Raw genomic sequence first — 12618 nt, 5'->3', positions numbered from 1 at the left:
GGTTTTCCAAATAATATATTACCCATGAAAGGCAATGCTTCCAATTCCTTCTTGGACTCCGCATCTGCCTTCCAGGTCCGTAGCCAGACTGCTCTGCGAGCGACTACTGCCAGGGCTGAAGCTTTAGAAGCAACAGTGCCTACATCAATGGCTGCTTCTTCTAAATACTGGGCAGATTGTCTTAAACGGCAAAGACGATCCTCTTGCTCCCTAGTAGGAGAGGGGATGTCATTCTCTAGTTCCTCTATCCATTCGCCCATTGCCTTTGCTACCCAGGCCGAAGCCATAGCAGGTCTTACCACTGCACCCACAAGAGAAAAAATATTTTTCAATAGGCTCTCTACCCTCCTGTCTGTGACATCATTCAAAGAGGTAGATGACAGTGGCAAAGCAGATTAGTGCATGAGTCGCAGAACATGTGCATCTACTTTTGGAGGAACTTCTCTCTTCGAACAATCTCCAGCAGGAAATGGATAATAAGAATCCCATCTCCTAGGAATCTTATACTTTTTACCGGGCGCTGCCCAAGACTCATCCATCATTTCCGTCAACTCCTCTGACGCTGGAAATTCAGCTTTCACTGACTTTGTTCGTTTGAATACAGGTGCTTTTGCTTTTAACGCTGTCTTGGCTGGTTCTTCTAGAGAAAGCACAGCCTTTACTGCATTAATGAGTTCAGCTACATCATCTGAACTAAAGCTCTGCGACTGATCATCATACGGAGTTGAATCTATTGTTTCCGCATCATCATCCGATGTATCCTCTTGTGTAGTCTGCCATACAGACGTATCTGTCTTAGTCTTACCTACCCCTTGGTTGCTTGTAGAGGCTACTGGAACCAAACCATAGGAAGGGAGCTGCATGTATGGGTTCATAGTGTAACCTAACCCCTGAGGTGGTGCTACTGGAGCTAACCTGTCCGCTATTGAAGACAGAGTCTTTGCGAACATATTCCATGGTGGCTCTACTGGAGGTTGAACTAACTCCTGTTTTTTACTTCGCTGAAAAGCGAAACAGTTTGCACACAAAAATCCTCATAAGTGACCAATTGAATCATATCAATTACCCCTGACTTACAAGATAAGCATGTTAGGGCTGTAGGAGTGCTTGACAAATTCTCATCACTTTTGCCGCTCACAGACATTTTTTCTGATATTGACTACACAATTTTGTGACTGAACCACACCCTATAATCAGTATATAGAGGTGAAATCAATCTGACCACAGTGCACCTGATTTGAGGGTCAGAACAGGACTGACATTACACAGAAAAGTCAGCACACATACTAGCAGTCAGTCACATGTTAAAGCATTAGACATTGTCATATGAGAATACAACCTCCATAATAACTTATACATAAGTAGGAAATTTGTACTTCTGTTTAACTGGTTCTTTTTCAACATAACATGCAGAAAACACAGTAATATACAGGTCTCATATGCAATAGGTACTAAAAATTAACAGTGCACACTAAGTAGAAGGAATTTTTAGTACTGTATACCCTGCCTCCAGGGAGCGGGATACAGGGAGACTCACCACACTTCCATATCCAAGCAAAGACGCTCGAAAGACGCTGAGTGGATTCAGACGCTACTGGTGTACACTGCCGCTCTTGGTAACTGATAACGGACACGGACGCTCACCAACGGACACGGACGCTGAGCGACTCCACGTGCATGCAGACACTAAAGGCCTGCGACTCGGTCTGGGCGGGTTTATATCCAGTGTACACAACCGCAGCGTCTAAGCTGCGACCGAGTACCCTCGTGGTAGCGTCTGAGCCGGAAGTGAGGTCATTCAGTTCATGAAACGAGAGACCCGCGGGAACTGGCCATGAACTCGGAGGAGGGACGGCCAGGAGAGCGTCTGAAACCCCCTGTTGACTTAAACTCCCAGGATCGCGGCCTCACCTAGTCCTGGCGCCTATGATCCCCGGAGCGTAGCGCTGTCACACTCGAGATGTTCGGCGCATCAACACGCTGTTTGTAGTCTCCACCAAATCAGCGTAGCTGTGTCATGACCCCTCTAGTAAGAGGAAGTCCATATACTCACTGTCTCCCCATGCTCCGGCCACAGCCTGGTAACGTCTGCTGGACCTGCTAGAACATCTGACACAGACGCCCGTCGAGACAGCACTGTACCGCGAAGGTAAGCGTTGTTGCGACCCGGTTGGGAGTTGTTGGAGCGACTCTTTCTAATACACGTTTAAGACGCTGTTAAGAGAAGTCGCTCAAACAAAAACAGTAAGTCTATAAAAATGAAGTAATGAAAACTTGAGGCTGCTTTCACAGCAGCCCTGTGACCATGCGGCTTCCTGCCGCACCAAGCAAAAAACTGATCTGACTGAGTCAGTGGGCGGGACTATATAGTGGAGGCCCCAATGCATCCTGGGAGGCCAGAAAGCTCGTGACCGTGTTGGTGCCATTTTCGCTGTCGCTCGACAATATCCCAATGTTATCCTGTGGATAATCCTGTGGACCCAGCCAGAGAAATGCAAGTTCAAGATTTAATATTGTGGAGCAAGATCATTAAAATAAGAATTTACTTACCGATAATTCTATTTCTCATAGTCCGTAGTGGATGCTGGGGACTCCGTAAGGACCATGGGGAATAGCGGCTCCGCAGGAGACTGGGCACAAAAGTAAAAGCTTTAGGACTACCTGGTGTGCACTGGCTCCTCCCCCTATGACCCTCCTCCAAGCCTCAGTTAGGATACTGTGCCCGGACGAGCGTACACAATAGGGAAGGATATTGAATCCCGGGTAAGACTCATACCAGCCACACCAATCACACCGTACAACCTGTGATCTGAACCCAGTTAACAGCATGATAACAGAGGAGCCTCTGAAAAGATGGCTCACAACAATAATAACCCGATTTTTGTAACAATAACTATGTACAAGTATTGCAGACAATCCGCACTTGGGATGGGCGCCCAGCATCCACTACGGACTATGAGAAATAGAATTATCGGTAAGTAAATTCTTATTTTCTCTAACGTCCTAAGTGGATGCTGGGGACTCCGTAAGGACCATGGGGATTATACCAAAGCTCCCAAACGGGCGGGAGAGTGCGGATGACTCTGCAGCACCGAATGAGAGAACTCCAGGTCCTCCTCAGCCAGGGTATCAAATTTGTAGAATTTAGCAAACGTGTTTGCCCCTGACCAAGTAGCTGCTCGGCAAAGTTGTAAAGCCGAGACCCCTCGGGCAGCCGCCCAAGATGACCCCACCTTCCTTGTGGAATGGGCATTTACAGATTTTGGCTGTGGCAGGCCTGCCACAGAATGTGCAAGCTGAATTGTACTACAAATCCAGCGAGCAATAGTCTGCTTAGAAGCAGGAGCACCCAGCTTGATGGGTGCATACAGGATAAATAGCGAGTCAGATTTTCTGACTCCAGCCGTCCTGGAAACATATATTTTCAGGGCCCTGACTACGTCCAGCAACTTGGAGTCCTCCAAGTCCCTAGTAGCCGCAGGCACCACAATAGGCTGTTTCAAGTGAAATGCTGAAACCACCTTAGGGAGAAATTGAGGACGAGTCCTCAATTCTGCCCTGTCCGTATGAAAAATTAGGTAAGGGCTTTTATAGGATAAAGCCGCCAATTCTGAGACACGCCTGGCTGAAGCCAGGGCTACCAGCATTACCACCTTCCATGTGAGATATTTTAAGTCCACAGTGGAAAGTGGTTCAAACCAATGTGATTTTAGGAATCCCAAAACTACATTTAGATCCCAAGGTGCCACTGGAGGCACAAAAGGAGGTTGTATATGCAGTACCCCCTTGACAAACGTCTGTACTTCAGGAACTGAAGCCAGTTCTTTTTGGAAGAAAATCGACAGGGCCGAAATCTGAACCTTAATGGACTCTAATTTTAGGCCCATAGACAGTCCTGTTTGTAGGAAATGCAGGAAACGACCCAGTTGAAATTCCTCTGTAGGGGCCTTCCTGGCCTCGCACCACGCAACATATTTACGCCAAATACGGTGATAATGTTGTACGGTTACATCCTTCCTGGCTTTGATCAGGGTAGGGATGACTTCATCCGGAATGCCTTTTTCCTTCAGGATCCTGCGTTCAACCGCCATGCCGTCAAACGCAGCCGCGGTAAGTCTTGGAAGAGACAGGGTCCCTGCTGGAGCAGGTCCTTTCTTAGAGGTAGAGGCCACGGGTCCTCTGTGAGCATCTCTTGAAGTTCCGGGTACCAAGTCCTTCTTGGCCAATCCGGAGCCACGAGTATAGTCCTTACTCCTCTCCTTCTTATGATCCTCAGTACCTTGGGTATGAGAGGCAGAGGAGGGAACACATACACTGACTGGTACACCCATGGTGTTACCAGAGCGTCCACAGCTATTGCCTGAGGGTCCCTTGACCTGGCGCAATATCTGTCTAGTTTTTTGTTGAGGCGGGACGCCATCATGTCCACCTTTGGTTTTTCCCAATGGTTCACAATCATGTGGAAGACTTCTGGGTGAAGTCCCCACTCCCCCGGGTGGAGGTCGTGTCTGCTGAGGAAGTCTGCTTCCCAGTTGTCCACACCCGGAATGAACACTGCTGACAGTGCTATCACATGATTTTCTGCCCAGCGAAGAATCCTTGCAACTTCTGTCATTGCCCTCCTGCTTCTTGTGCCGCCCTGTCTGTTTACGTGGGCGACTGCCGTGATGTTGTCCGACTGGATCAGCACCGGCTGACCTTGAAGCAGAGGTCTTGCTAGGCTCAGAGCATTGTAGATGGCTCTTAGCTCCAGGATATTTATGTGAAGTGATGTCTCCAGGCTTGACCACAAGCCCTGGAAATTTCTTCCCTGTGTGACTGCTCCCCAGCCTCTCAGGCTGGCATCCGTGGTCACCAGGACCCAGTCCTGAATGCCGAATCTGCGGCCCTCTAGAAGATGAGCACTCTGCAACCACCACAGGAGAGACACCCTTGTCCTTGGAGACAGGGTTATCCGCTGATGCATCTGAAGATGCGATCCGGACCATTTGTCCAGCAGATCCCACTGAAAAGTTCTTGCGTGGAATCTGCCGAATGGAATCGCTTCGTAAGAAGCCACCATTTTTCCCAGGACCCTTGTGCATTGATGCACTGACACTTGGCCTGGTTTTAGGAGGTTCCTGACTAGCTCGGATAACTCCCTGGCTTTCTCCTCCGGGAGAAACACCTTTTTCTGGACTGTGTCCAGAATCATCCCTAGGAACAGCAGACGTGTCGTCGGAATCAGCTGCAATTTTGGAATATTTAGAATCCACCCGTGCTGTCGTAGCACTACTTGAGATAGTGCTACACCGACCTCTAACTGTTCCCTGGACCTTGCCCTTATCAGGAGATCGTCCAAGTAAGGGATAATTAAGACGCCTTTTCTTCGAAGAAGAATCATCATTTCGGCCATTACCTTGGTAAAGACCCGGGGTGCCGTGGACAATCCAAACGGCAGCGTCTGAAACTGATAGTGACAGTTCTGTACCACAAACCTGAGGTACCCTTGGTGAGAAGGGCAAATTGGGACATGGAGGTAAGCATCCTTGATGTCCAGAGACACCATATAGTCCCCTTCTTCCAGGTTCGCTATCACTGCTCTGAGTGACTCCATCTTGAATTTGAACCTTTGTATGTAAGTGTTCAAGGATTTCAGATTTAAAATAGGTCTCATCGAGCCGTCCGGCTTCGGTACCACAAACAGCGTGGAATAATACCCCTTTCCCTGTTGTAGGAGGGGTACCTTGATTATCACCTGCTGGGAATACAGCTTGTGAATGGCTTCCAATACCGCCTCCCTGTCGGAGGGAGACGTTGGTAAAGCAGACTTCAGGAACCGGCGAGGGGGGAGACGTCTCGAATTCCAATTTGTACCCCTGAGATACTACCTGCAGGATCCAGGGGTCCACTTGCGAGTGAGCCCACTGCGCGCTGAAATCCTTGAGACGACCCCCCACCGTACCTGAGTCCGCTTGTAAGGCCCCAGCGTCATGCTGAGGACTTGGCAGAAGCGGGGGAGGGCTTCTGTTCCTGGGAAGAGGCTGCCTGCTGCAGTCTTTTTCCCCTTCCTCTGCCCCGGGGCAGATATGAGTGGCCTTTTGCCCGCTTGCCCTTATGGGGACGAAAGGACTGAGCCTGAAAAGACGGTGTCTTTTTCTGCTGAGAGGTGACCTGGGGTAAAAAGGTGGATTTCCCAGCCGTTGCCGTGGCCACAAGGTCCGATAGACCGACCCCAAATAACTCCTCCCCTTTATACGGCAATACTTCCATATGCCGTTTGGAATCCGCATCACCTGACCACTGTCGCGTCCATAACCCTCTTCTGGCAGAAATGGACAGCGCACTTACTCTTGATGCCAGAGTGCAAATATCCCTCTGTGCATCTCGCATATATAGAAATGCATTCTTTAAATGCTCTATAGTCAATAATATACTGTCCCTGTCCAGGGTATCAATATTTTCAGTCAGGGAATCCGACCAAGCCACCCCCCAGCACTGCACATCCAGGCTGAGGCGATTGCTGGTCTCAGTATAACACCAGTATGTGTGTATATACTTTTTAGGATATTTTCCAGCTTTCTATCAGCTGGCTCCTTGAGGGCGGCCGTATCCGGAGACGGTAACGCCACTTGTTTTGATAAGCGTGTGAGCGCCTTATCTACCCTAAAGGGTGTTTCCCAACGCGCCCTAACCTCTGGCGGGAAAGGGTATAATGCCAATAATTTTTTAGAAATTAGCAGTTTTTTTTATCGGGGGAAACCCACGCTTCATCACACACCTCATTTAATTCATCTGATTCAGGAAAAACTACGGGTAGTTTTTTCACACCCCACATAATACCCTTTTTTGTGGTACTTGTAGTATCAGAAATGTTCAAAACCTCCTTCATTGCCGTGATCATGTAACGTGTGGCCCTACTGGAAAATACGTTTGTTTCCTCACCGTCGACACTGGAGTCAGTGTCCGTGTCTGGGTCTGTGTCGACCATCTGAGGTAACGGGCGCTTTAGAGCCCCTGACGGTGTTTGAGACGCCTGGACAGGTATTAACTGTTTTTCCGGCTGTCTCATGTCGTCAGTTTTTTGTAAAGTGCTGACGCTATCACGTAATTCCTTCCATACGACCATCCAGTCAGGTGTCGACTCCCTAGGGGGTGACATCACTATTACAGGCAATTGCTCCGCCTCCATACCATTTTCCTCCTCATACATGTCGACACAACGTACCGACACACAGCACACACACAGGAATGCTCTGATAGAGGACAGGACCCCACTAGCCCTTTGGGGAGACAGAAGGAGAGTTTGCCAGCACACACCAGAGCGCTATATATATACACAGGGATAACCTTATATAAGTGTTTTTCCCTTATATAGCTGCTGTATTATTAATCTGACAAATTTAGTGCCCCCCCTCTCTTGTTTTACCCTGTTTCTGTAGTGCAGGACTGCAGGGGAGAGTCAGGGAGCTTCCCTCCAACGGAGCTGTGAGGGAAAATGGCGCTTGTGTGCTGAGAAGATAGGCTCCGCCCCCTTCTCGGCGGCCTTTCTCCCGCTTTTTTAAGGAAAAACTGGCAGGGGTTAAATGCATCCATATAGCCCAGGAGCTATATGTGATGTATTTTTAGCCATCTAAGGTGTTTTTATTGCGTCTCAGGGCGCCCCCCCCAGCGCCCTGCACCCTCAGTGACCGGAGTGTGAAGTGTGCTGAGAGCAATGGCGCACAGCTGCGGTGCTGTGCGCTACCTTATTGAAGACAGGACGTCTTCTGCCGCCGATTTCCCGGACCTCTTCAGTCTTCTGGCTCTGTAAGGGGGCCGGCGGCGCGGCTCTGGGACCCATCCATGGCTGGGCCTGTGATCGTCCCTCTGGAGCTAATGTCCAGTAGCCTAAGAAGCCCAATCCACTCTGCACGCAGGTGAGTTCGCTTCTTCTCCCCTTAGTCCCTCGGTGCAGTGAGCCTGTTGCCAGCAGGTCTCACTGAAAATAAAAAACCTAAAACTAAACTTTTCACTAAGCAGCTCAGGAGAGCCACCTAGTGTGCACCCTTCTCGTTCGGGCACAAAAATCTAACTGAGGCTTGGAGGAGGGTCATAGGGGGAGGAGCCAGTGCACACCAGGTAGTCCTAAAGCTTTTACTTTTGTGCCCAGTCTCCTGCGGAGCTGCTATTCCCCATGGTCCTTACGGAGTCCCCAGCATCCACTTAGGACGTTAGAGAAAATCATATACAAATGCATCCTCTCTCATCTAGCCTCCATACGTAAATGATTTGCAGCACACAGGACACAGAGCCGCCAGCTCAGAGCATCCTTTTTCCTGGAAAACACTAATGTAGTATTTCGTATGCAGATACAGCTACAGTCCAACACAGAATATAGTTATTTTGCATAAAATTTTAAATTTGAAAAAGCACCCTGAGGTGCGAAACTGGCTGAGGTTTGTTCCTATCATCCAGCTCAGTCTAAGGAAGTCCAGAGGCACCCGCACCTATACTATTAGAGGCAAGCGACCCCTCCTGCATGAGACGCGGACCACCAAAAGGGAATCATCACCTCTGCATTCCAGCGGCACCGCCTATGGTTTGACTACACTGGCTAAAGACCTGCTGCCGCAAACTAAATACGTGACGGGCCCGTCAGATAGCGAAGGAACGGAGCCGCTATTCAAACACCTCCGGCTCAGGAGAGAGAGAGAGCTGGGAGGTGATTACATCCAGACAGGAGTGAGTGATTGCTTACACGCAATTCATCAGCTATACGGTACTTTTCCATTTGTGGTAAGCTTCCATAATGACAGTTACTCTTTCTTTTTACGTCTGGACATTGGACTTTTCATCACATTAAAAAAGTGTGGTTGCATTCTACATACGTTTTTTTCCCTTTTTAAAGGAATATAACATTGGGTGCTTCTAAATGTGATTATATTTACTTGTATAAATATATCTATATCTCTATCTATCTATATTCATCCTTGAAAAAGCGCATTGAATGCACGAAACACGTTGGAGACGTGACACAGAGCCAGGAGAAAGGACCATCACCCCCGGAGACCGCAGGGGACCGCCCGATCACGTCATCATATCCTCCTCTGGACGCAGCGGGAGAGAGGCGGCCAAAACATCAGAGGCTCCACGCCAGCACAGCGTTCCCCGCCTTCCGCAGCAGAAGTGAGAAGGCAACACACGTGGAGCCGCGGACGGGCATACAGACTGTAAAACATCACCTCCGCTAGAAGGTAGGGTCAGATACATCTTCAAGACCACACTCCTGACTGTTCAAACCCGCTCCAAAAAGGAGCTGTAAACATTATGTTTTAACCACACAAAATCCTTTTTTGCACAGGTGCCATGCTTTTATTAATCAGCGCTCATTTTTTCAACTAAGCATCTATTTTATATCTGAGCAGCTATCATTAACACAGCACGGTTCACAATCTTTTCTCATATTCATATTAGCGCCTGAAAATTCCTTAAAATTTTAAAATTAGCCAAGTCTGCTTGTGTCTTATTTTAATAGCAATGTAAAGATGATGCATTTTCAAAGGGAAAAATGCACAAAAAGATGCTCGACATTAGTAAATGCGCTCACAACTAGGTGCGACTAGTTTAACGTGACTGCAGCAACGATGAGGGAGGACACATTTGTTAAACTGTGTAGAGGAAACATTTTTACAGCGTTTCTGACTTTGCAGAAAGGTACATGCTCATCTCGCTCCCAAAAATTTTTTTTTTTTAAATAAATATATTAATATGCTATTAATAAATCGGAATACGATTTGAGGCTAATAACTACTTTCAAATCTGCAAGTTTTGTGTTTTAACATTCATTCACTACAGCACAAGGCTATCAATCAGCCTATTTTCCCCAATACAATGCCTGTATAGGTAATAACATCAGAATCAGCTTTATTGGCCAGGTATACTTGCGTATACTAGGAATTTGTCTTCGGTTTGCTATACAACAGCCAAGTAGGTAACAAATAAGCAGGTGGGGGTGGGCCCAGTAAAGTCAGACAGATAGGAATACCGTAGGGACACAAGCGAGTTACAGGTATGTCTAGTCAGTCAATGTTCAGGAGTTCAGCAGGCGGACCGCTTGGGGAAAGAAACTATAACATTGTATATTATCTATTGCATAATGTTATGCAATACATAAACATTATGATTTATGTACAGAATCTGCCCAATCATGAGTCATACAGAGGAAGAGGGTATTTTCGGTAAGGGTTTACCTTTTTTTATTTTTTTCTCCTGTATCTTCTCTGCACACATCTTGTAGGCCTCAGATTGCTGGTACTCTCTCAGCTCCTTCATGTACTGCTGTTTGTCCCTTTCTGCGTCATCCAGATACCTCTAAATTCAAATATTATACTCAAAATTACAGTATGTCTCTTAAATACGTGTTCATCATTTTACAAGCTTCCAAGCCAAGACATGAAATTACAAAAATTCTATACATTTGTATGAATCAGTCTGGAGTTCAAAGAGATGTGCAAAATCACCAATGTCATATCAAAACAAACACCAAGTAAATACTTAAACCAGCCATACTGTAATGCACAATGTGCAACCAGTAGTACTGCTGGCATAGTTCAGACAATACTGTAATACTACTTATGGTCATTAGATGCAATACATATCGCTGAAGGTTGCTGTAATACAGTGAACAGGAAAATAAATCTCTGAACAACTGCTTTATATCCTGGTACCAAGAAGCTTTTCTTTTCCATAAGAAAAACAAGAACCAATTCTAATAAGTCTAATAGCTATTTTTTTCCAGCAAAATAAATCAGTGTAATGTAAAGCTGTGGTACATTTTGATTTGATTATTTTCTGGGAGATTACACAACTTTATAAGTTTGGCTTGCTGACCTGTTTTATCATGGTTACTGCTCCCTACATGCAAGTATCCACACTTGGTTTAGTTGAGAAGGCTGATCAATGATTTGTCAGTGATATCCCTACTAGATGTGTACCTTTCCACATGTGTAAATTCTAGCTGCAGCCGCTGCCAAGCACTGTTAGGAGGGCCCCAATACATTTACTGTCTTTTTTGACTTTATACATTTATTGCAGAATAGATTTAATAAACATTTATAAGACCTGCTTTTCAGGAGCTGGCAAAGTGCTCCATTCGGCCCCCAACATCTTGGTTATTTCCGGGAAAGGTAGATCAGGATGCTGTGACCGAATCTGCTCCCTGCGCTCATTCAGAAACCGCACATAACCAGTAACAGGGGCTTTGGGTCCATTTGGTAGGATTTTTTTCCTTTTCTTTCCTTTGGGCCATCCTCTCTTCTTTACTGGCTGCATTCAAAGAAAAAGTAGTACTTTAGAACCTGCTTAGTTGTATACATCATTACCTTACTAACTTGTACCATTGTCAGAGCAATGCATAAAGAATTATTACTGCACATTTATTATGGTTTTAAGCCTAAACAATAGTAATTGCAAAATAGTTCTAGAAAAGCCACAGTATTTTACCTCTTCCTCACTGACCGTGTTCTTCTCTCCACTTGTCCTTGGTACTTCAACTTTCTCCTGTTTGACTGCAACCAAAAAATTGCCACTGTGCGTTTTGGCAACAGAATGTCTGAAATAAAGAATTGACCACATTTCTGCATTATAATTATCAACTGAAAAGATTTAAATAAAGCTGGAAGTGTAAATTACATAGTGCACACTCACAATACGCCAGTCAGATGCTTGGTTGCTTGGGACATGGTCTACGGATATTTGTTGTGCAACTTTTTGTCAAAAAGAACAAAGAACAAACATAATACTTATTAGAGTACAATAAAAAAAAAATAGATATTTTTTTTATCAGAGGCATGGATATTATACATATCTAAGGAAAACTTCACAGTATTAAAAAGATTCCATAGTTAACTTATGCAGTGCACACTTTCCCTGGCATGACATCCCATTCAACATCATCGTTTCATCACGAAGTGATAATGTATTCTGAGATACCAGGCACGTACTATAACTAGATTGTAGGTGAAAATGTATCACCCACAGCAGAGATTCCCTTTACTTTACTTCCCCCAGTTAAAGGATATTTAACGCACCAACCTTTACTTAGAAACCCCCCACGCTTTATTTATGAGGCGGTACGCCCAACAAGATTCCCTAATTCCTTGTAGCCCGGCACAGTGACGCAACCGTGACGCAACCGAAAGTCGCGCGGCGCTGACGTTCCATTTGGAAACGTCATAGCTGCGCGACTTTTTGGACGCGTCACTGTGCTGGGCAGAAGGGCTGGCCGGAGGAGATCCCTCCTCTGGTATAAAAGGAAGGGGGTGCGGTTACCTTGCCGTCGCCGGGCCGGGTGAATACCTGTAAAAAAGCGAACTGCATGCGTCTTCTCGCTGATTTTTAATGGACGTCTGCTTGTTATTGGGCCGGTTGTTCTGCGTATCCAGCAAGTGGGGCGGTATCTGATTTCTGTTAACAAATATAGTTGAACCCAAAAGTACTGTCATTGGATTTTAACTGGAAAAAAACAAACAAAAAACCCTACTGGGGTAAGGGGTTGCGTACATACCCTCTAATATTTTTCACATAAAAATAGGTACAAATTAAGAAAGGGGGCGTGGCCACGTCCCGTTTCATTTACTTTTAATGGAATTTTGGAGG

At 46.3% G+C, this 12618-nt stretch overlaps 1 protein-coding gene across 5 annotated transcripts in view; it reads right to left on the bottom strand.

Annotated features, from left to right (window-relative positions):
- Positions 1–12313, bottom strand: part of HMG20B (high mobility group 20B) — a 107867-nt gene extending 95554 nt beyond the window's left edge. The window contains exons 1-5 of one of the 5 annotated variants that reach the window (XM_063914829.1): positions 12292–12313; positions 11668–11726; positions 11464–11572; positions 11083–11286; positions 10212–10332 (exon numbers count right to left, since the gene is read on the bottom strand). In XM_063914829.1, coding sequence (XP_063770899.1) covers positions 10212–10332; positions 11083–11286; positions 11464–11572; positions 11668–11702 — 469 coding nt within the window. In that variant the 5' untranslated portion in view covers positions 11703–11726; positions 12292–12313. The other 4 variants (XM_063914830.1, XM_063914826.1, XM_063914827.1 and 1 more) reach the window with 4 other exon arrangements.
- Between the last annotated feature and the right edge of the window lie 305 nt (positions 12314–12618).

Source organism: Pseudophryne corroboree, chromosome 1 (genome assembly GCF_028390025.1).
Source record: "Pseudophryne corroboree isolate aPseCor3 chromosome 1, aPseCor3.hap2, whole genome shotgun sequence".
Classification (NCBI taxonomy): Eukaryota; Metazoa; Chordata; class Amphibia; order Anura; family Myobatrachidae; genus Pseudophryne; species Pseudophryne corroboree.
Note: the sequence above shows the minus strand (reverse complement) of the source record. Positions and strands in the feature narration are given on the sequence as shown.